This window comes from Panthera leo, chromosome E2 (assembly GCF_018350215.1).
Source record: "Panthera leo isolate Ple1 chromosome E2, P.leo_Ple1_pat1.1, whole genome shotgun sequence".
Lineage (NCBI taxonomy): Eukaryota > Metazoa > Chordata > Mammalia > Carnivora > Felidae > Panthera > Panthera leo.
The window spans coordinates 11,295,066-11,318,603 of record NC_056693.1 but is presented as its reverse complement, the minus strand read 5'-3'; the positions used below and the strand labels follow the sequence as shown (position 1 = coordinate 11,318,603).

At 56.9% G+C, this 23,538-nt stretch overlaps 1 protein-coding gene across 1 annotated transcript; it reads left to right on the top strand.

Moving 5' to 3' along the window:
- The first annotated feature begins 16,245 nt into the window (after positions 1-16,245).
- Positions 16,246-21,363, top strand: FOSB (FosB proto-oncogene, AP-1 transcription factor subunit). The gene is made up of 4 exons (XM_042919942.1): positions 16,246-17,063; positions 19,005-19,325; positions 19,541-19,648; positions 20,622-21,363. The coding sequence occupies exons 1-4, from the start codon at positions 16,938-16,940 to the stop codon at positions 21,081-21,083; spliced, it is 1,017 nt and encodes a 338-aa protein (XP_042775876.1). The 5' UTR covers positions 16,246-16,937; the 3' UTR covers positions 21,084-21,363.
- The last annotated feature ends 2,175 nt before the right edge of the window (positions 21,364-23,538 follow it).

The following is a 23,538-nucleotide window of genomic DNA, read 5'->3' as shown; positions in this document are numbered from 1 at the left end:
AGATGTTGGTTCCGGCAGAACTGCTTGGCTGTGGATGGGAGCCTTTGAGTGGCGGTAAAGTCCCTGTCCCTAGGGGACATCCAGCTTCAGCCAGGTGCCCGGTTGTTTTGCTGTCTGGATGGCAGAGGGACCTCACCACCAGACAAAGGTCCTTTAAAAAATAAAGAATCATGTATTTGGAATCAAGGAATTAAGAAGCTGGAAAGGTCCTCAAGGACCAGATCAAACTGGGTCCTGTGGGCCATGGTGAGGAGCCTCGACTACTGCCCCACGGGCACTAGGGAGTCATGGCAGGTTCTGAGCAGGGAGAGAGACAAGGACAGATCTATGCTTTAGTAAGATCTTTCCAGCCTTGTGGAGGCAGACTGGGGAGGGGAGAAGGAGGAGAGGGTAGATATGAGAGACAGGAGGCAAGAAGGACCAGACTTGGTGGCCAAGAGGCTGTGGAGGGAGGGGAACCCTTGGGATGAGGCCCAAGTCTCTGCCCTGGTGGCAGGGTGGATGGTGGGGTCCCCCCTGAGATGAAGCCTAGGAGGGGGATGGAACAGGTCTGGCTGGGGGACACCCAGATAAGTTTCAAAGTCAGTCCATAGATGGTAAATTTTGAATAGTAACAAGGTTGTTTGGTTGTTTGTTTTTAGTTTTTGGAAAATGTATTGGCAAAACCAAAAAGTTATACCTTGGAAAAGTACATTTCCTTCCTCCCCCTGATCCCCACTTCTCACCGTTAACTATTTCTTTTGTTCGTTGGCGAATTGGATTTAAAGAGGTTTTGGCATGGCCTGTGCTAACCCCCCCTCGCTCAAATCACCTCACTGCTCAGTATATGGGCCGGGTACCAATGCTATGCCCATCTTAGAGAAATGAAGACTAAGGCCTGGAGAGATGCAGGGAAGTCCTTTCACCTGCCTGGATTTGACAGCTTTTCAATATTGAAGGCATGGGACCGGGAATGATCCGAGAGGGAAGGTCCCTAAGGCCAGAGTCCAGGGAACAGGAACAATGGGAGTGGGGGTGCCCACAGTGGAGAGTTCAAGGAGGGCTGCCTGGAGGAGTGAGAGTAGCCAGAAAGGTGGCTTGCAGAGCCTTCTGGTGAAGAGTTTGGAGGGAATTAAATCACTTCTGTGGGGGTGACGTGGCTGAGTTACTACTGGCACCAGGGCAGCGCCTCCTCCTCGGGCCCACAGGACCCCAGGGGTGTTTATAGGAGACTGGGGCTGCTTGATGACATTTCAGGGACACAGTGATAGCACAGCGGGCTGTTATGACGTCTGAGTGATTCGCCAAGTGCCTGTTAGAACCAGCATCTCTAGTCATGCCCTGTGGGGGGGGGGGGGGGAATGAGGATAGGAAGAAGTGACAAGCCATGGGGTGGGAGTGGAGGGCGACAGGAATGCAGCCATGCAAAGACCAGAGGGACTCAGGAGCTGAGAGATGTGTTCTGCCCCGTGCACTAGGGAAGGGTCGCCTAGAGGTTGGAGGTGACATCTGTCTTTTGGGGCCATGTCCAGTGAAGGGGGTCTAGCTTCAAGGAGATGTGACTGGGGTGGCATCGGTCTGGGCTCAGAAGCAGGGATCAGCCCAAGGCTGCTGGGATCAGGGACTCGTGATTTGTTCACTGCTGTGTCCCTATCACCTAGGACAGTAACTGGAACACAGTAGGGGCTCAATGCATTTTTACTGAATGACGGAATCAAATGAAAGGGAGACTGGGATTCAGTTTATCCTCCTTCCTAAAAGCTGTGGCCATCAGGTCCCCTCAGCCGAAGGCGTCCCTAGCGATACCCCTCCCTACTCAGCGTCTCAGATCCCTCCCAGACCTTGCTTCTCCAGTGGGATAGGGGCGAACCAGAAAAGGAGTTCGCGCCTCTGGTGGACTCCGCCCGCTTGTGATGTCACAAGCCGCTAGGGGATCCCGACACTTGTCCCTCCCATGGGATGGGGCGTGGAGAGGAACCGGGAGTCCAGACTCCGGCCCCTCCCCGGCGGTGTTACACAACCCGACGTCGTGTCCCCCGGGATGTCGCCGGACGTCCTGACCGGTCCGGGGACAATGGGCGGGGGCCCCTCCCGCCGGGAGCCTGCAGTGGCAGGGGGTGCCCCCTTCTCTGATTCACCCTTGTTTCCGGCCGGCTTCGTCCCCCTCCTTCTCCTCAGGGATCCTTAGCTCCCCTAAACTCTCCACCCTCAGTTCTTGTACCCCCTACAACCCGGCTCTTTGCCCGACCCACCAAATATCTGTCATCTACACTCCGCCTCCCCCCAACTCCCTGCCCTCACCCCGGCCACTTGTGATTCTCGAAACTTCCAGTTTCCCATGCTTTCCTTCATTCACCCATCCCAGGGCCCCTCTTCCGGATCCCTCAAACTCCTCCTCCACCTTCCCCGCTCTTCCAATCTCCTCCCTTCCCCCCCCCCCCACCCCTCCCCGGCCCAACCTCGCCCCACTATCTCCATCTTCCCCAAACCACCCTCCAACTGACCCCTAATACTCTTTCTTGTCCCTGATCTCAGCCCCCAGTCCCCCTTCGTCTTCCCGAAATTGTCCGGATATCCCAACCTCATCGCCCCCCCACCCCAATCGCGTTCTCCCCAACCCCCTCCCTCCTGACAGCCGCCCCTCCCTCCGGGCCTCTCCCCGCCCCCCGGCCCGGCCGGCCCGCGCCCCTCCCCGGCGCGCTCCCACGCCCGGCGCGGGTTCCCAGGCCGCCCCCCCGCGGTGGCCCAGAGACCCAGTTTGCGGCGGCAAAACATTGGTCTCCGGGCAACAGGCCCCGCCCGCCCTGGGGCGGCCCGAGCGAGCCCAGCCGCGCCGGGGCAGGGTGGCGGCGAGGCGGCTGGGCCCCGGCCTGGAGCCCGGGGCCCTCACCCTCCCAGAGGCCTGCAGGGCGCAGAGACCCGGAGACAGAGAGCCAGCAACTCGAACCTGGAGATTCGGGGCCCCGGAGCAAGAAGCACGGAGAAATTCGTGGAGGCTGAAGCCACAGGGATCTGTCTGGGACGCAGTGAGGAAGAGAGATCTGGAGACGAGCAAGGACGGGCCCCCACAATAAACACAGAGATAGCGAGCGAGATGAACACAGACCACCCCAGGCCCGCAGGGACGCCTCTGAAGGCAGGATGATCTACCTCTAATCGTCAGGGCCTTTGCATTTCTGTCGCGGGGACTTCCCCTCTCTGACTCTCAGTTTCCGTGTCTGTCAAATGGGTAGCACTTAGCGTTTAGGGCTGTTATGACGATTCAGTTAATGCACCGACCTAGAGCTCGTAGCACAGTTCTGGCACATGCCATCCGTCATTCATTCATGCAACAGCTATTTGTTCAGTACCTGTTATATGCCAGGCACTGTTGTAAGTCGTGGGTATACATCAGTGAACGAGACAAAGATCCCGGTCCTTCTGGGAGTGGGGAGGGAGGCGGTTAGCAACACATAAGTGAAGCAAACTATACAGCGCATTGGAAACTAGTAAGTGCTGGGGGAGAGGGGAGAAATGGAGGGTTGGATTTGCCATTTTATCTTTTTCTTTCTTTCTTTCTTTCTTTCTTTCTTTTTTCGGGATTTGCCATTTTCAGTAGGGTGGTCAAGGGAAGACCTACAGGAGAAGGTGATGTTTGAGCAAAGACCAGAGGTGGGTGAGGGGGAAGCCAGGCAGAAGTCTGGGCTAAGAGCATCTCAGTCAGTGGAAGCAGCAAGCCCAAAGGCCTTTACGTGGAAACACGTCTGGCGAGTTGGAGGAACGGGGAGGCTGGTGTGTGGTGGGAGCAGAGAGAACAGGGAAGGGGAGCGAGCGACAGAGACAGAGACAGAGACCGGGTCAGAGATATTAAAGACAGATTGTGCAGGGAGGGCTTTATGGGCCATGGTGAGGCCTTCGACTTTTACTCTGAGTGAGTCAGGAGCCATGGGGGGGGTTTTGAGCAAAAGAGGGACTTGAAAGCCTTTGATTTTAACAGCATCCCTGTGTCCCGATGTGGGGAATAGACTTTGGGAGGCAGGGAGACCAGTGAGGAGCCCCAGGCAATGGTCCAGGCAAGGGGCAATGATGACTTGGAGTAGGGGGAACAGGGAACAGATTCTGGAAGTGTTTGAACTTAGAGCTGCAGAATTTGCTGACAGGCACATTCACGACAAGCCCTCAGTAGATGGCAGCAGTTACCATTCTGTTAGGTGGTGCTCACGACATCTCCAGAGAACTTACCACCCCCTGCCCCGTTTTACAGATGCAGAAACTGAGGCCCAAAGAGGTCACTCAACTTGCCTAAGGACTCACAGCTCAGTCGGGCTCCAAACATGGCACTTCTCTATCAGAGTGGCTGTTGTCAAATTCACAACACCCTCAGGGCCTTGGAGCTACGCTCAAACTCATCCGCGTGAGCCCCAGGACCCTCACTGGCCTTACCCGGTGGGTGTAGAGAAAGCGATGGCCCGACGGGAGAATGCTGCCCGACTGGTGTTCAGGTTATCAGCCAGTCACCCATGCTGGCCCGGGACACTTGCTTAGAGGCAGGCAGCTACATGCAGGGAGGGTCCACCCAGAACCTCCCAGTCCAGCATCTGCCTCCCACACTTAATCCCAGCACTGGCCCTGGCACACCCCAGCCGCTGCCTGCAGCAACCTGTTAAGCTGTCACACGCTCACACGCAGACAGGTACATGGCCCTCCACTGCAGAGATGCATTTTTCAGGCAGCGTGCACAAAACATATAATTTCTGTCTCTTTCTGTCTCTTTCTGTTCCCGTATTTTTCTTTCTATCTTTTTGACCCTATCCTGTCTCTGTCTCTCTGTCTTGCTGCTATCTTTGCCTCTCTCTGACCCCACCCTCTCCCCCTCTCTGTCTGTCTCCTTCGAATCTCCACACTCAGGATCCTCTACCTGCAGTGGAGATCACGCTTGTCCCTGGCCATGTGTCTCCATAGAACCTCACCTATAATGTGACATCGAGTATGTGGAGGCCCCAGGTCAGCAGTTCTGGGTAGCTGATCAGAAACACCCAGGGAGGATCTCACATGTTATAATCCCCACCACCTCTTTCTCTGAGATTCTGACCAGCAGCCTGTCGTGTGTGGGACTGGAGAAATCCACCTCTAAAAAGCTCCCTGGGTGACTGGGACCCCTGTTGTCCTCTACTAGTTATTCCATGGAATTTTGCACACAGATAAGAGCATCCGTTCAGAGAGCAGAGGCCCCATCCCAACATCACACGGTAGTCAGCTGTGAGGGGCTCCGTGCTGTCCACGATCGGTGGAATCCCTTTGGGAACAAGTTTGGGAGTCGAATAATAAAATTAAAAAAAAAAAAAATCAGATACGGAGAGCGATCCAGAAATGAACAGAAACTCAGGATACAGAGACTCAGAAAAAGAGGGGGGGGGGGCAGGGGAGAGCAGGGACCCAGAAAGGGACCTAGGGGAACAGAGACAGTGACGGAGATGCACAGAAATACCGAAACAGAGATAGAGATAGGGGTCAGAAAGATGCAGACAGAGAGGTACATTAAGAGGCAGAGACTGAGGCGGCCATTTAGGGGCAGGGATACCCCAAGAGAGGAACATTTGCTTTTCAATGAGACAGTATACACATGGCCCACGTTTTATAGGCCCTACTTTCGAGAAGCAGCCTGTGCCGTAGTTTGGCAATTGCAAGCTTACCAAGCCAGGTCTCCTCCCCAGGCCCGGTATGTAGGATGCACATTAAATGCGTTTATATAACCTGCCCTCTGTGCAGAATCTAGGAGCTTTACATAACATAGCCCCGTGAGTCATGCTGCAGACATGGGGCACTGACCTGACACACCCAACAAGAGGGGACCCCCTTACCCAGGGCCATTATCTGGAAATGACTCTGAGATGTGAGAGATCATGGGTTTCACTGAGGACGAAGTAGAGGTCAGAGGAGGGCAGGGCACTTGCTCTGGGTCACACAGCCAGGATCCAGCAGCACAGGAATTCCAACCATATCTGCCTGATTTCATAGCCTTTGCACCCCAAGGCACCGAGAGAGGCAATGACTACCAATGTGCCTCTTTGCAGAGGGGAGGAAATAGACCAGTAATAACACAACAGCCCCCCTGGGTATTGAGTGCATTGTGCCACAGGGAGTACTTTACAAACACCATCTCATTTATTCCAAAGCCCGGTGAGGTAGGGACAGAATCCAGTTATTAAATAATATAATTATAACATAATTATACCCGTTATATACAGAGCACTAACACTGTACTAAGTGCTTAACAGGACTTCATACGGTCACAGCTCTGGAGGTGGGTGATGTTATCACCTCCATTTCAGGAAGGGAAGAGGCTCGAAGAAAGGAAGTCACAGACCAAGGTCATAGAGCGGGTGTTTGAACCCAGGTCTCTCTGGATGGTTATCGCTGCCACCCATTCCCCGGGGGACGTGCCCGCAGTGCATCTATGCACCGTGCAATCGATGTAACATCTAACACTGACATCTCAAATACTTTAGTTCAAATACCGAGAGCTCCTGCCTCATCTTTCTCTGCTTGGGAGGACCTAACCCGGCCTCCGCTCCCCTACACTTCCCTGACGCCTGGAGTGGGACCCTCTCCTCTCCTTACAGCGCCTCAGTCTCGCCAAGTCGGCGCCTGTAAAATGTTCCTGCCCCTTTAAGAGAGCGAACAGTCGGCCGGCGTTGCCCAGCAGCACCAACGTGGTTGCCAGGCAACGTCAACAAACGACGCGCCCGCCGTCTCCGCGTGCCCCCCCCTCCCGCCCGCGCAGACGCGGTGACGCGAAGGGCTGTGGAACGCTGTCGCTTAGCAACGGGAAGGCTGTTTGTCCCGGGCCCGGCTGCGCGGCCGCACAGGGCGCAACCAGGACCGGCCCGGGCGGACAGATGGGCCGACCGGGAGCCCGGGGTGGGGGTGCCTGCGGTGATGGGAGCGGGGGAGAACCGGGTCCCCAAATTGCCGGTTTCCCTTTAGACAGCCGCCGTCTGCTTGTCGCCTGCTCCTCCTGTCTGACCCGGGACCGCCTCCGCTCGGGTATCTGTTCGTCTGGGCCCCCTCCTCCCCGGCATGTCTGTTTGTCCAGCGTCTCCCGCGCCGTGGCTGTCTCATATTCCCCCCCAAACAATAACAACCAAAATAGGTACAAGCACACTTCTCTGGCCCTGCCGCTTTTGCCTTAGACTCTGGGGTTTCTGGGTGCACTGTTGTTACGGAGGTCCCAACCAGTGGAGACAAACCTGTATCGGCACACACAGTGGGAGCTACAGCCCGAGAGCTCCCTCCCGTTCCTTTTCCCCCCGCTCTCCTCGGGGTTCTCTTGCCTGTCTTTTCTCGGTCCTCTTTCATCAGGCAGCCCGCGGTCCTAACAGCCTGTGCCCGGGATGCTGTCCACAGCTGGGAGGGTCTAATAACTCATCCCCAACACATACCCCCAACACCCCCAATCCCGTAGCTTCATGTGACCAGGGCTGGGGCGAATCTCCAAGCAGAGAGAAGAAATTGGGTGTGTGACAGTGTGAGTGGATGTGACTATAGGTGAATGACTCTGCCAGTGACAGTGTGTCCGTCCCGTATTTCCCGTGTGACAGCACGATCATGAGGGCTTCCTTTGTGTGTGAGAGAGCAGCTAGCGGACTGAGAATTTCCTCAGCTTGCATTTGTGTATCTGGATACGTGGGTATTTGGAGCCCTGCTCACTGTGTGTGTGTGTGTGTGTGTGTGTGTGTGTGTGTTTGTGTGCATGTGCATAGTTGTGTCTCTGCATGTGGTCATGTGTGAAACACTAAGTGCATAAGTACCTATGGATGTATATGGTTTTGCGTCTGGTTTGCATTTCTGGTTCCTTGTGTGTGTGTGGTTCTCGTATATGTCATCTGCGTGTAACTATGCAGGTACCTGTATTTGTGAGCGGGTGATCTCTGGGTTCTCCCTACAGCATTTATCACAATTTCTAGTTATACTTCTGTTTGTCTACTGTCTGTCACCCCCCCCCCCCCCCCCCCCCGGACTGTGTGTCCCATGAAGGCAAGGCCCAGAGCTGTTGTGGTCAATGCTGGGTCCCCAGTGCTGCCCTGCACACAGTAGGTACTCAGTAATCATTAGCTGAGTAGATGAATCAATGACTCATGTGTGTCCATGTCAAGTGCACAGATCTGTGTAACTGTGCGAATGATTCTGTCCTTCTGGACGGTGGTCTCCTGTGTGTTCATTCAGATCACAGGAAAGAGCATTGTGTCTGACCGTGTAGCTCTCATTTTTAGCCCCGGCCACACTGTGTGACTCATAGGAGGGTCCCGGTCAACATTTGTGGACCTGACCCGTGTGGTTCTCTCTGTCTGGACATTAAGGCCTCTACATACCTCAGTTTTTGTCATCTGGCAAATGGGGATAAAAAACTGATCGCCGCATGGGACTGTTGTGGGAGTGCATGAGTTCATAAAGAGAGCATCTGGAAAGTGCCTAAGTCTTGGCCCTGGTGTGTTAAGTATGAAGTGAGCACTCAGTGCCTGCAAGGCCCAGTCATAATCATCACTGTGATGCCCAGGTTCTGGGGAAGGCAGAGGAGGGGTGGAGTTTGGGGGGTGGGAGGTGTGGAGGTTCAAATCATTCAATGGATTAAAAGAAGCTGGAGGAACAGAAACCAAGCTGAGTCTTGCAGGCTGGTGGAATTTGGGGAGGGGGTAACAATAGCAATAACAGGAATGTACAGAGTGTAGACTCTGCTAGGGGCTTGGAGACGAATTTCTGTCTGTCTTGTTCCCAGCTCTGTCCCCCAGCGCCTAGAGCGCCTGACCCAGGGAACCTGCTGAGTAAATGTGTTTGAATGGGCCACTGAATGAATACGTGAGTGAGTGAATTTCATGCCACAGCCGCCTGAGTCTGGGGCTTCTGGGTAGGTGGGGAAGGCCTGGTGGGCTGTCAGGGCTGGAGAGGGGCCCCAGCCTCCGGGACCTGCCTCGGCCCTATCCCCCACCCCGCGGTTCCCACAGCTCAGGGCTGCGGAGGGCGTGGAAGGGGCCGGGAAGGGAGTGTCAACTGCCCGCCCGCTGCCCGCCCTGGACGGATGCCCGGCGTGTCTGCAGGAGGGAAAGGGTAGCTCAGGCGCCTGAGTCACCTCAGAGAAACCCCGGGCCGCATACCTGGCCGCTGACATCACCCAGCCAGGGCACCCCCCGGCAGCCCAGACAAGCGGACTGAATCACAGGCGGAATTCAGCCACCGCGGGCGCGGGCACGTGGCCCGCTGTGACCCCCCTCCACGAGACACCCCCGCGTGGCCGTCTGGCCGCGGGGGCCCGCAGGCCGCCTCGGGGTCAGTGAGGGGGCACGGAGCCTGAGTCAGGGACCGGGCGGCTACCCGCCGGAGACCACCGGCCCCGCGGGCGTCCTCAAGGTGCTGGAGGGAGAGAGTGGGGAGGAGAGCGGCGGGGAGGCCCCTAAGCCAGAAGGAGGAAGCCCGTGTGGGTGTGACCGGGAGGCTGTGGCTTGTGGGCAGCGGCTGGATGACCTTCTGGGGTGGGGTGGGCCTGGGTGTTTGCGCAGAGAACCTCGGGTGGTGGTGGGGGGGGGGGGGCAATGGGATCTCCGTACGATTCGCGCACGCACACACACCCACACATAACACGCACACCCCGAACCCCAGGTGGGGAGTCCCTGCCGCCATCCACCCCAAGACTGCGGAGCCTCCCTCAGTGGGTCGTCACCTGGGCCTCACTCCACACAAGCCTGCAAGTTGGGCAGGTTCCCTAAGGGTTCCCGGCCTTAGTTTCCTTATCTGGGGAATGGGGATAGTAAGAATCATCGCCTTAGGCACTTAACGCTTAGAGGGAGCATTCTTTCTGCCAGGCACTGTTCTAAGGATTGTGCATATAAACTCATTTACTCCGAAAACCAAGGCTAGGAGGGAGGTGCTGTTGTTACCCCCACTTTACACAGGAGGACGCGGAGGCTCAGAGAAGTTAAGTTACTTGCCCAGGGTCCCACAGCTCGTGTTCCTAGAAGAGTTAAACAAGAAAACACAGTAGTTCTAGGGGCACCTGGCTGGCTGGGTCAGAGGAGCACACGATCCTGATCTTGGGGTTATGAGTTCAAGCCCCCCACTGGGCGTAGAACTTACTTAAACAATAAAAAGGAGGGGCGTCTGGATGGCTCAGTCGGTTAAAGGTCAGACTTCAGCTCAGGTCATGATCTGGCGGTTCGTGGGTTCGAGCCCCACATCAGGCTCTGGGCTGACAGCTCGGAGCTTGGAGCCTGCTTCAGAGTCTGTGTCTCCCTCTCTCTCTGCCCCTCCCCTGCTTGTGCTCTGTCTGTTCTCCGTCTCAAAAATAAATAAAAACATTTTTAAAAAGAAAAGAAAAAAAAATAGAGTGGTTCTGTATAATGTAGCACGTGGTCAATTTTCTCCAATGACTGTTGCCATATTATTAATCCTGCTCATATTATTTTCATCCTTAGTCCGGCTGGAAAAGCCTCCAGAACAGTGATCCTCGCTACCTTGGCCTGGTCCTTCCTCTTAGCTTCCCGCAGTCTCTCCTGCTTCCCTGTCTTTGGTCTGCTATGTACACAGTAGGAGAGAGTGCTTTCAGGGATTCCCTCCTTATCTAGATCTTTTCAGGACTGGATAGTGGTTGTCCAGACACCTCCACCAGGAAGTTCTCCTGGCTTGCTCCAGCCTGAGTGAGGCCACCCAAAGCCTGGAGTGACTATAGCCGGTGACACACCCACACCGGCACACTGTGCGAGTCTGGGTTGGGGGTGAATGAGAGGCTAGTCCCCACAGGGCGTGGGTCCACAGCACCCGTGGCCCAGGGCCCGAGACAAGCCAGCAGCTGAGAGGGGCCTCTGCTTATGTCTGCCTGCCCACATATGTGGAACTGTGCCCGTAGTATGAGCGTGCACGGGACAGAGCATACACAGTAGTGGGAGCGGGGCGTGTGATTCTGTGTATCTGTGTGCCTTGTTCTGTAGGGTTTTTTTTTTTTTTTTTCCAGTTTATTTATTTATTTTTTTAATTTATTTTTTTAAAAATTTTGTTAACGTTTATTTATTTTTGAGACAGAGAGAGACAGAGCATGAATGGGGGAGGGTCAGAGAGAGAGGGAGACACAGAATCGGAAGCAGGCTCCAGGCTCTGAGCCGTCAGCACAGAGCCCGGTGCGGGGCTTGAACTCACAGACCGCGAGATCATGACCTGAGCCGAAGTTGGACACTTAACCGACTGAGCCACCCAGGCGCCCCTCCAGTTTTATTTTTGAGAGAGAGAGAGTGGGATGGGGAGGGACAGAGGGAGAGGGAGGGAGAGGGAGGGAGAGGGAGGGAGAGAGAGGGAGAGGGAGAGGGAGGGAGAGAGAGGGAGAGGGAGAGAGAGAGAGAGAGAGAGAGAGAGAATCCCAAGCAGGCTCCGCACCGTCAGCACAGAGCCCAACACGGGGCTCGAACCCACCAACCATGAGATCATGACCTGAGCCGCAGCCAGACGCCCAACCGACTGAGCCACCCAGGCGCCCCCGTTCTGTCGATTTTTATGCAACTCTGAGCAAAGGCCCTGGAGGCTCTTTGTGCCTGTGTGTCTATGGGGGCATCTCGGCACAAATGGGGGTGTCTGAGAACTTCTGTTGAGTTCGCCGCTTTACCTGGCCGTGGGGGTGCCTGGCTGTGCCGTTCTGTGCGTGTGGAGTTGTGTGTCTATGCGGACGGACAAAGGGGCGTGCCTGTCGGTATCTGTGTGGTCTGCCGTAGGCGCACCCTTGTGATCATGTATGCACAAGCGTGTATGTGTAGTTCTGTGTGCGTGACTGTGTATTTACTTACTTGTCTGTGTATCCAGGCACACAGGAGTGAAAGGCGCGTGTCTGTGCCTCTGCTATGCGTGCCTGGCTTTCTGTCTCCACGGCGTTGGATTCCGTAAACCAAGCCTCCTTCTTCCCACCCCTGAGAAAAACACGTCCGCCCCACGCCGCCCCGCCCCTGCAAGGACCCAAGGTCGCCCGCCCAGCTCCGTTTCCCCTGGGAAACAGGCAGGGAAGACAGGCATGCCGACCCTTCAACACCCGGAGCCAGGCCTCGACACCCACCTACGGCCTCCGCCCCTGTCAACGGGTCCATAAGATCTTTCCCCCTCAATCAGCGTGATAGCAAAGGGACAGAGGGGCCCGGATAGGTTTCTGTCGGAGACAATCTGTCGGAGTTTGAATGCATAAATGAGGGACCGGTGAAGATTCATTCAGTAAAAAAAAAAAAAAAAAAAAATGTGTCCTGAGGACCTGCTGAGTACCTGGCACCTTGTGCTGGGGACATGGCAGTGACACCAGGACAGCCGCGGCGCAGACCTCCGTAACAGTGCAGACCCCTGGGGGGAGAGAGATCCAGTCCCCAGAGGGTGATGAGCCCAGAGAGGCAGAGCTGGGATGGAGGCTGCCCCAGGGAGGGCTTCCTGGAGGAGGAGATTATGAGCTAAGGAAGCAACGGGGAGAGAGCTCCAGCCAGAGGTGGTTGGCACAGGCCAGGTTATGCCACGGGCCTTGTGGGCCACGGTGAGCGAGGAGCTTGAATTCCAAATGCAGGGGTATTGGGAGTCCCCAGTCTGGACCACTTGGCTTCCCTGAAATGCTATAGACACCCCCTCCCGGAGGCCTCCAGGAGTGCTCAGTGGGGAGCTGGCCCGGCTAGCCAGGAACACTATTCGATGCTCAGTATCAAGGAGCCAGCAGTCACCGACCAGCCTGGCTCTACTGTCACGGAGGTCACAGTCACGACCGCAGGACACACACCTGCGCGCGCACCCCTGCACACACACCCCCCCCCCCCCCCCCCCCGCCATGCCTCAGAAACACTCACAGACCTTTCTCTTTGGGCTGAAGCCTCAGCATCACCCAGGGGCTTGCTAGAAATGCAAATACATCTGTGCTGTAACCAGATTTCCCGGCTGATTCTCCATCACACAAACAGCTGGGAAACATGGCCCTTAGGCTTAACCTTCCTTTGTTTCTTTTCTGTACAGTGTGGATAATAACACAACCCCCTCACGGGGCTGGCATGCTGGGAGGATTAACCGGGGTAACGCGCGTGAAAACACCAAGCACAGCCTCCTAAGTATTTGCTTTCCTCCTCCTCCTCCTCCTCCTCCTCATTTTCAGCCTTAAATTTCAGAGCCCGAAAGGACTCCCCAAAGGAAAAGGGAAAGGAAAGGGCTCCCGAAAGGAGCCCACCATCATCCAGCCTTCCTGCTCTCTGGGCAGGGAAACTGAGGAACAGGGTAGCCAGAGTATTGCCCAAGAAAGAATGGAAGGATGTGGTGAGGCCTGCCTTTGGCAGAGTTGACCCCAGGGCTGTTTGTGAGATGCTCGGAGCTAGGACCACTCCACACACCAGTGGGAGCAGAAGGCTGAGGGCTCCCCTGCCCCCTCCCCAAGCAGGACCAAGCCCTCTGGAGCCAGAGCGGAGATCTTGCCTTCTCCCCCACATTCAAGTCCTCCTCCTCCCGGAAGCTCCCTGGGATTGAGCCCTGTGAAGGAAGACTTGCCATGGCCCACCCCAGGCTCCCTGTGGGCAAGGTGAGCATGTCATTGTGTGTGTGTTTGAGTGACACTGTGTGTGTGTGTGTGTGTGTGTGTGTGTGGTCCCCAGGACCAACTTTTTCCTTAGACACAGAGGGCACAGTACTAGGACCTATGATAATTTTAGAGGCCCACCAAAAAATTTAATTTCTTTTAAAATAAGAAGAAAAAAACCCTGAACTTCTAGGTAAAATAAAATGTTCTCTTTAAAATTTTTTTTAAAAGTTTACTTTTGAGAGAGAGTCATGAGAGAGAGTCAGGGACAGAGCATGAGCAGAGGAGGGGCAGAGAGAGAGGGAGACGCAGAATCCGAAGCAGGCTCCAGGCTCTGAGCTGTCAGCACAGAGCCCGACACGGGGCTCGAACTCACGAACCGTGAGATCATGACCTGAGCCGAAGTTGGACGCTTAAGTGACTGAGCCACCCAAGCGCCCCTGTACTTTTTTTTTTAATAAATTTTTTTGACATTTATTTATTTGTTTTTTATTTTTTTTAACGTTTATTTTTTTATTTTGAGACAGAGAGAGACAGAGCATGAATGGGGGAGGGTCAGAGAGAGAGGGAGACACAGAATCTGAAACAGGCTCCAGGCTCTGAGCAGTCAGCACAGAGCCCGACGCGGGGCTCGAACTCACGGACAGTGAGATCGTGACCTGAGCCGAAGTCGGACACTTAACCGACTGAGCCACCCAGGTGCCCCGACATTTATTTATTTTTGAGAGACAGAGAGACAGAGCACGAGCAGGGGAGGGGCAGAGAGAGAGGGAGACACAGAATCTGAAGCAGGCTCCAGGCTCTGAGCTGTCAGCACAGAGCCCGAAGCGGGGCTTGAACTCACGAACCGTGAGATCATGACCCGAGCCGAAGTCGGTCGCTCAACCGATGGAGTCACCCAGGTGCCCCTAAAAAAATAAAATCGTAAAAAAATAAAATAAAAAAATAAAAAAGCACAGGCTCTGAAGCCTACATGCTGCATTCTTAGCCCAGCTCTGCCACTAATTTGTTGCTGTGTGACTCTAGGAAAGTGACTTCACCTCTCTGGGCCTCCTTTTCCTTGTAGGTTAAATGGTAATTCCTACCTCATAGGAGTGTTGTGAGGATGAGAGAAATTAATATGAGTGCTCGGGAAGAACAACCTCTTGTTATTATTGTGAGAAGAACATCCGGGTGCCTCCATAGTAAAGGTGTGAATGTCACGTGTGCTTGTGACCACATAACAGTGTGTGTTTCAATATGTGTGTGTGGTGGTGGTGGTGGTGGGGGGTGTGTGGAGCTATTTCCGTGTGTGGCCCTGTGTGTTGCTGCTGGCAGGTGAATGTCTGAATACCCACATGACCCTGTGAGTACATGCCAGTGGCTGTGTGGCTGCATGGGCCACCTGTTAGGGTGTGAAGGTCTTTGGGCAGCAGGGTTTTTGTGCGTCTCCTTTATTCTGTGGGAGAGATGGGGGGCTTGGACAGGACAGGGAATGAGGGGTCACTCCCTGTCTGATGCTGGGGCCGAGTCACTGCCTGCTGGTGGTTGCTGTGTCATACCCTGGTCCGTGTCCCTACTTCCAGACCGGTGGCAGACAGAGGGGGCGTGGGGGAAGGAGGTGGAGGGTAGGCTTGAGGCTGGGCGTTTGTCTGGAAACCTCAGCCTGCCCATCTTGGCCCCTGTGTCCCTCCAGCCTTCCACGTCTCCCTACCTCCTTCCCCACTATTGAAGCGGGGAATAAAGACTCTCCTGGGAGTCAGGGTCCACCCACCCCCTCCTGCTCTGCCTCAGACCTGCCTGTGACCCTGATCAGGGTCTCGTCCTCTCTGGGCTTCAATAGTCTCAAAGCGCTTCTCCCTCTGTGCCCAGGGCTGGGCGAGGCTCTGCTTTGGGAGGGAAGAATCAGGATCTTTGAAATTTGTAAAGCAGCTGGTAGGACCCTTGCCGGTGGATGCTTAAGAGTTGGGGGCTGTGGCATACCCCAAGTACCTGAATTAAACTCTTGAAGCCATTTCCTAGCAGGCAGGAGAGGCTTCATCCTAAATTTCATTCTCTACCCGCTCCAAACCCGCATACCTCCCAAACGCCGGAATGCGGGGCCAGCAGGGTCCAAAACACACATCCTTTGTCCAGCTGGGAAAACTGAAGCCGAAGCTCAGAGACAGAAAACATTACCGAGCCCGCTCAGCGAGTCCCGGCCGAAGCAGCCAAGAGCCTCGGGACGCCATCCCCTCCTCCACTTTCACCTGGAGCATCACCGCCCCTCCCACTCCGTTTTGGGACTCAGTTTCCCCGCCTACGTGACTAGACCACACTAGCCAGGGCCTTTTCTGGGGGTCTGACCTTCCTCTTGAATGAGGGCGCTGCATCACAGGGAGAAATGTGAGGGGCTTCCAGAAGTGACGGGTACCCGTTCATCGGGGTCTTCCCCAGGCTAGCTTAAGAGCCTATTAATACCGGCCCCCGGGGCGGCGCGGCACTGCGCAGGCGCGGGTGGGTTCCGCAGGCGCGCGGGGTGAGCGCGCGAGCGAGCGAGGGATTCCCTCTGACGTAATTGCTAGGATACCAAACAAACACTCCGCCGCGCCGGCCGAGCTCCTTATATGGCTAATTGCGTCACAGGAACTCCTGGGAGGCGGGGCCGGGATCCCCTCCCGCCGAGGACCCTGGAACGGAGCCCCCACGACCCCCAGGGCCGCGGGGGTGATTCAGGTGGACAGATCGAGGCTAGGGTAGACCTCTTGCCGGACGGCGCGGGGCTGAGTTCCGCAGGACCGGAGATTTTAGGAAGTTTGTGGAGCGCTGGACGAGTGACGTAAGCAGGGGGGCGGGTCCCGGACAAATAAATACAGGCTGGCGGCTTTGGGCTTCATTCATAAGACTGAGAGGTACGGCTTCGGCAGGGACAGGCGGAGCTGAGACTTGGGGACTTGATTGTTGTGGTTCTTGGGGGCTGTGAAGTTCGCTTTATTATTTTTTTCCGGAGAGAAAGTTTTGGGGAGGATTCTTCTAGATAATTCTACATTTTATTTTGGAGGAGCGACTTACTCTTTTTGTCTTCTTTATTACTCCCCTCCCCCCGTGGGACCCGCTGGACGCGTGGAGAAGACCGCACCCGAAGCGGATTCTATACAGCAAGACAGCGCTTTCCGCCTCTGGGGGAGCGATCCCCCCCACGCCCCTGGGTCCTACGGAGCCTGGACTTTCAGGAGGCACAGCGGCATCTTGTGGGGGCCTGGGCACCGCAGAGGAATTGCACAGAAACTTTGCCATTGTTGGAGCGGGACGCTGCCCCCATCCCGAGTTTCCTCGGACAGCGCGCTTTGGGGACGCGCTCGGCTCACCCCGGACTCGCACCTTTCTCTTCCACCCGGCCATAGCCTTGGCTTCCCGGCGACCTCAGCGTGGTCACAGGGGCCCCCCTGTGCCCAGGGAAATGTTTCAAGCTTTCCCCGGAGACTACGACTCCGGCTCCCGGTGCAGCTCCTCACCCTCCGCCGAGTCTCAGTATCTGTCTTCGGTGGACTCCTTCGGCAGTCCACCCACTGCCGCCGCCTCCCAGGTAAGTTCTAGAGGGTTGGGGTGCTGCTTTATGGGTTTTCTTTCTTTCTTTCTTTCTTTCTTTTTTAAGTCAGGGTTGGAACGCGCCATCCCCCCTCCCAAATAAAGACGCATCAAAACTCAGGATCTGAGAGAGAATAGGCTCACCGCGCACTTTGCAAACTGCAGAGTCGGGGCGTGTTTGCAATTGGTTGTGTGCGTGGATCGCAGGAAGGGAACGCAGAGGGGTTAGCTTTGGGGGTGGGGAGAATGCTCCGTTCAGTGCAACGTGTATGCGGTAGCAGGGCTGCGAACTTTTAGCCTGCTCCGGGACTGCCCCCGACCCAGGTCCCCAACCTGAAGCTAGCTCAGTTAGGCAGGTGGGGAAGTCCCAGGGAAGCTTCCAGTAGCCTCCTCCCTTTTCCTTCTCCAACCGAGCGCCTACTCCGGCATCGGGTTGCGCTCGATCCAGCGGGTAAGCTGGCCTCGAACCCTCGCTTGGAGGCGCTGCCTCCGCCTCCTGCGCGGAGACGTAACGGGGGACCCGTGCGTAACGGCTGACGCGCTGGAATCCTCCGTCTGACGCGGGGCACGCACGGCGCGCGGCGCCCCCTTCGTCCGCCCCGCCCCTGACGTCCCGGAGCGTTCTATTTTGGAACGCCGGGGCCACGTTGCTAAGGGAGGGGGCAGCTCGGCGTTCCGATTGGCCGCCGCGGCGCGGGTTTTGGCCAATCAACTTTCCCTTCCTATTTGTAGGGTACAGTTCCCTTCCCCCTCTCTGTCCCCGGAACTCGTGGTTCCTTGGCGCTAGGGTCTCTTTTACGGGCCTCTAAAGGCAGAGCGAGGGGATTCCTGTCGCGACAGGAGCGACTCTCTGCGATCCAATGGGTCCGCGAGGACCCTGCGGCGAGCCGGCCCCTCCGATCTCAGGGGCCGAGGGTGCCTGTGTGCAGGGGTTTCTTTGGGAGACATGGGTGACTGTCACCCTTTTCTCCAGGCATACACAGACACAGTCCCAGCCCCTCTGCCAGATCCCTCTGCTGTGTCCGAGGACCGGACTGGAACCGCTAACCGCAGGGGGAACCAGCCAGGTGGTCTCCAGGAGCCCCGCCCTCTCTGGGCTTCCAGGACTCTGATTGGCCAGCGAGCCAGCCCTTCCCTCACCACGCCCCCTGGGAGAGTAGTTAAGCCTTCCGAGCAGTTCTAGGATTCCATTTGGGGGGTGGGGGGGGGTAGATGAGCGCGGCTCGGGCTCGGGGGCCCGGGACCTACACCCTTCTCCCTCCGCGGCAGTCTGAGGGTGCCCGGGTCGTCACTTTCTCTACCTGTCCGTCCACCGTAACCTGTCACTTGTCAGCCTCACCCCGTGGAGAAACAATTACTTGAAACGTTGTTCTAAACTCCTAGGCCTGTCCCCCAACACCCTTTTAACTAAGACCCCCGCCCCTGCACGGAGGTCTCATGGACCTTCCAGTCGCTCATCCCCCCGGCTCAGAGGGGTGTGTGTGTGTGTGTGTGAGTGTAGAGGAAGGCTTGGCCTCAGGCCTCTCCCTCTCCCTCCCCTTGCCTGTGGGGTGGGGGTGGGGTGTTGTGGCTGTGTGTGTGGCTGTGACTCCTTCCCGGGGGTTCTGTCACCCGGCTGTGTCCAGCCTCCTCCCCACCCCCCCCCACCTAAGAGTCACCAACCCGGGGTGTGATTCACCACCCGCTGGAACCGTGCAACCTTTCCCCGAAGAAGAAGGAGGAGGTAGAAGCCAGTTGAGCAGAAATCCTCTCATTAACCACTGCGTCACGGTGTAGTGGAAGGGTGGGTGTTGTGGCTTTTTGCCTGTGACACACACATCCACACCCGCTCGCCCTGTGCTCACTCACGGGGGTCGGTGTGTGTATGTGTGTTGGGTGTGTGTGTGTCGGTGTCTCTGTTTGTGTGTCTACGCCTGTGTGTGTATGTGTCACCCCGTAGGAGTGCGCCGGTCTCGGGGAAATGCCCGGTTCCTTCGTGCCCACGGTCACCGCGATCACAACCAGCCAGGACCTCCAGTGGCTCGTGCAACCCACCCTCATCTCTTCCATGGCCCAGTCCCAGGGGCAACCACTGGCCTCCCAGCCCCCGGCCGTCGACCCCTACGACATGCCAGGAACCAGTTACTCCACGCCGGGCATGAGTGGCTACGGCAGTGGCGGAGCCAGTGGCAGTGGCGGGCCTTCCACCAGCGGAGCCGCCAGCGGACCTGGGCCTTCCCGTCCGGCCCGAGCCCGGCCTAGGAGACCCCGAGAGGAGACGGTGAGTAAACGGCAACACAACTCGGACTGGGTCTAGGGAGCCAGAGAGGCAGTAACTTTCTCGCCCGCGGGGTGAGGGGCCACCCAGGCCTCTGGTGGCTACAGAAACCCTAGCAGAGGGTCCTTTTCTGCGTCCCGCAAGAAGAGGAGGTTTGGGGTGGATGGAGGAGGTGCACAAGGTCCCCAAACCTCATGGCCTCTATCTCTCCTGCTCAGCTGACTCCGGAAGAGGAGGAGAAGAGAAGGGTTCGCCGGGAAAGAAACAAACTGGCAGCAGCAAAGTGTAGGAACCGTCGGCGGGAACTGACCGACCGACTCCAGGCGGTGAGGATCGTCCCTGGGGGGGTGGGAGGGGGCGGTGAGGATACACTGAAGGGGGGGCTCTCCCCCCCCATCCTCCCTCCTCGCCACCTGTGCCCTTGTCCTGGGCCGACAGCCAGAGGTTCCTTGTAAGGAATTAGGTACAGGTGTGGCCAGACAGGGTAACCCCAGGCATACACGCAGACCCCCACAAGCTCCTGCCCCTGCCTGCCCCGGTTGCTGACCTTTAACAGAGGTCCCGCCCTTTCTCCCTTTGCGCCTGGGGCCAGCGTTAGCCCATTTTTGCCTCGGTGTCTCCATCTCTTCAGCCCCCTCCTGGAATCTCCCGGGATCCTTCCCGCTTTTACATTCCGGAGAGTCCGTGAAACAAAATGCTCCTAATCCTACATCCGTTTCTTACCGCCTGCACCCAAAGTTCTCAGATGGTGGGCAGGCGGCATCCGCCCCCCCCCCCCCCCCCTGTTTACAATTTACCTGGGTCCGGGAGGTGGGCTTGCAGGGTTGACGTGCTGCCCCTAGAGGAAATCGGGGGAATCCTCTCCTTGCCTTCCTTACCTGGTCACCTCCCTGGGAGGCAGAGGGGGAGGGGTGCCAGAGGGGAACAGGTGGCATTAAAAACACCGATCATTCATTCATTCAACAAACCTCTGAGCCCCTCTCCCAAAACCAGAGCCCTGCATATACATCTGGCCCCTTCTCAACTATCCACTGAACACATGGGGAAACTGAGGCTCCTGGGAGGCAAGACCCATGCCCCAAATCCATAGCACACCAGGACTCCATGTCCGGAGAGGGGGGGTGCTGGTGGGGGCGGGGGCGGGGGGCGGGGGTGTCTTTCCTCTCAATCAGGAGCTGCCTTTCAGCCCCGGGGCCTCTGCAGCAAGTCCGGGCGACATGGTTCCGACCCACCTTCTCTAGTCGTTCATGGGCCTTTTTTTCCTCCTTCTTCCCTCACCTCCACGCCGGGGGACCTCAGGAGACAGATCAGCTGGAGGAAGAAAAGGCAGAGCTGGAGTCGGAGATCGCCGAGCTCCAAAAGGAGAAGGAACGTCTGGAGTTTGTGCTGGTGGCCCACAAACCGGGCTGCAAGATCCCCTACGAAGAGGGGCCGGGGCCGGGCCCGCTGGCGGAGGTGAGAGATTTGCCGGGGTCAGCATCCGCTAAGGAAGATGGTTTCAGCTGGCTGCTGCCGCCCCCACCACCACCGCCCCTGCCCTTCCAGACCGGCCAAGACGCATCCCCCAACCTGACAGCTTCTCTCTTTACACACAGTGAAGTTCAAGTCCTCGGTGACCCCTTCCCCGTTGTTAACCCTTCGTACACTTCCTCGTTTGTCCTCACCTGCCCGGACGTCTCCGCGTTCACCGGCGCCCAACGCCCCAGCGGCAGTGACCAGCCTTCCGACCCCCTGAACTCGCCCTCCCTTCTTGCTCTGTGAACTCTTTAGACACAAACCAAACACACACACAAGGGAGAGAGATTTGGAAGAGGAGGAGGAAGAGAGAGAGATTGGGGAAGAGACAAAGCGGGCGTGTGGCCTTCCTGCCTCTCGTGTCTGACTCCCTGCGACCACTGTCATCGGACAGGAGGACCTCCTTGTGTTTTGTGCCGCCTCTTGTTTCTATGGCCCGGCGAGGCCACAAAGCTGGTGACTTTGGGGGCAGGGGGTGGGGAGGGAATGGACACCCCCCAGCTGCCTGTTGGCCCTTTCACCTCATCCCAACCTGTGGGGAGGGGTGGGTGGGGGGCGGCGCCTCGCTTTGGGCAGAGGGAAAGGGGTGCTGGTAGTGGGTGGGGGTGGGGGTGGGGGGGTGGAGTCTACTGGAATCTTCTCCAGAGAGGCCCAACAAGGAAATGCCACAGACCGCCCCCCTCCCCCACAATGTCTCCCACGCCCACCCTTCAGGGGGTGACCAGGCTGGTTCTCCCTGCTCCCCTGACCTTAGCTTATTTATCCAACATTTCCACATGGTTAGATCCTCCTCTGAATTGAGCCTCCCTTTAAGGGAAGTTGATGCCTCCTATGATGCCCTCCTACCCAGACTTAGTCTGAAATGTGAACCTTCTTCCCTGATTGTCCAGCCGCTCCCTTCCAGCAAAAGTGGCTCTGATCTGAATTCCTGGCCTCTTAAGGATCTCCCCCCATTCAGCCCCCAGCCGTCCTCTCGGATTACAGTGTTACCCCAAGCCTCCCAGCCTGGCTCAGCCTTCCCTCCTGGCCTTCCTTGCTGGGCCTCTCTGATTCAGGCGGCAGGGGGCGCTGTGATGCCCGTCCTGGAGCGCTTTATACTGTGAAATGAGTTGGCGGGATTGTGGGGGGGGGAGCCCGGTGGGACAGAACCCTTCCGGGGGGATTGTGCCCCCCACGCCTCAAAGCCTTTCCTTGGTCTCCCCGCCCCGCCCCAGCTGCCTCCCTCCTCCCCCACCAGTGAGTTAGACTCAAGGGGTGACAGAATTCGAGAGTGGGGGTGACAGCCACCCATCCGCGTGGCATCTGTCCTCAGGACCCCCAGCCCCAAGCCCTGGCCTTTTTATTTAAGGCCTGACCCCCTACCCCGGCCTAGGACGCCAACTTCTCCTTCCCCTCGGCACCCCCTACATCCTTTCTAGAAAGGGAGCCGTGGGAGTCTGCCAGGGGGCCCAGTGTTTTTCCGGAGAAGATTTGAAGGCCGAGGCTTTGGCCCCTCCACCCCCCAATATTTTCGGACTGGCAAACTCGAAGGGGCTGGACTCCCGCGGTCCCAGCTTCCCTTCCCCAGCCGCAGCCCCGATCCTCGGTTTTGCCCCCCGCCCCAATCCCCTTTCCTTATGCTTCACCTCGCGAGGATTTCATCGTGAGGCAAATTGATATTTTTTAACTTCGGGAGGGCCACGCCGCCTTCTGTGCTGCATGGAAAACATTCCACGTGCCCCGTCCCGCGCCCGCCTCCCCCGCCCCATGGCTATTTATCCCTTTCCTGGTTTCCGAAAAGGCACTTATATCTATTATGTATAAATAAATATATTATATATGAGTGTGTGTGTGTGTGTGTGTGTGTGTATGTATGTGTGCGCGTGTGAGCGTGTGAGCGCTTCTACAACCTCGGCCTAGGTCGCGTTGGGCCCCAAAGCAGTGTGCCCTTTGAATTGGAAGAACGCTGCTTCTGGAAATTTAGGAGTCGGCCCCTTTCAGGCTGTCTCTAATGATCGTCTCGGCCCCTCTGGTTGTTTCTGGCAGTCTGTGGCTGTTGTCCCTTTCTCGAGGGTCTCTTCCACTCCAGTCTTTTCTCTGCCTGTGTTTTTTCACCTGGTCGTTTCCATCTGTCTCTTTTCTGACTGTCCCCGATCGGCCAGCTGTCTCCTGACTCTGGGTTTTGTCGGGGATGTGAGATTTTCTTTTTGGTGAGTGAGCCTGAGGGATCATAGACTTTTACAATCTGTATCCTTAAGGATTCTGAGTGTGAGTGCAAGTCTGTGAGCAGGGCCTGGCCCCTGCCTGCGACAACTTACTGAATCCCCAGCCCCCCAACCCCCTGCTGTATTTGTGATTCTCTTTTTGTATTTTGCACCTGACCCTGGGGGGCGCTGGGGGCTGGCTGGCACTGGGCCACTACCCTCCCCCCCCCCCCCATGGTTCTGCACTGTCGCCAATAAAAAGCTCTTAAAAATGCATCTGCCAAGCTTCAGGGTCTGTTTGCTCCCGGTACCCATCACCTGCCTTCCTTTGGCTTGGCGGGAGGGGGTGAGGTTAGATTGAGATTGCAGACGAGGTTTGTCCTTACGAATCCGTCTACGGCAGGACAACAGGACACGGGAGGATAGACAGCCAGAGGGCTTCCCACAGGGCACGCCTCCTCTTGGAGAGGATGAGGCAGAATAGTAGGCGTGAGATACTGACATGCCCAAGGATGTTT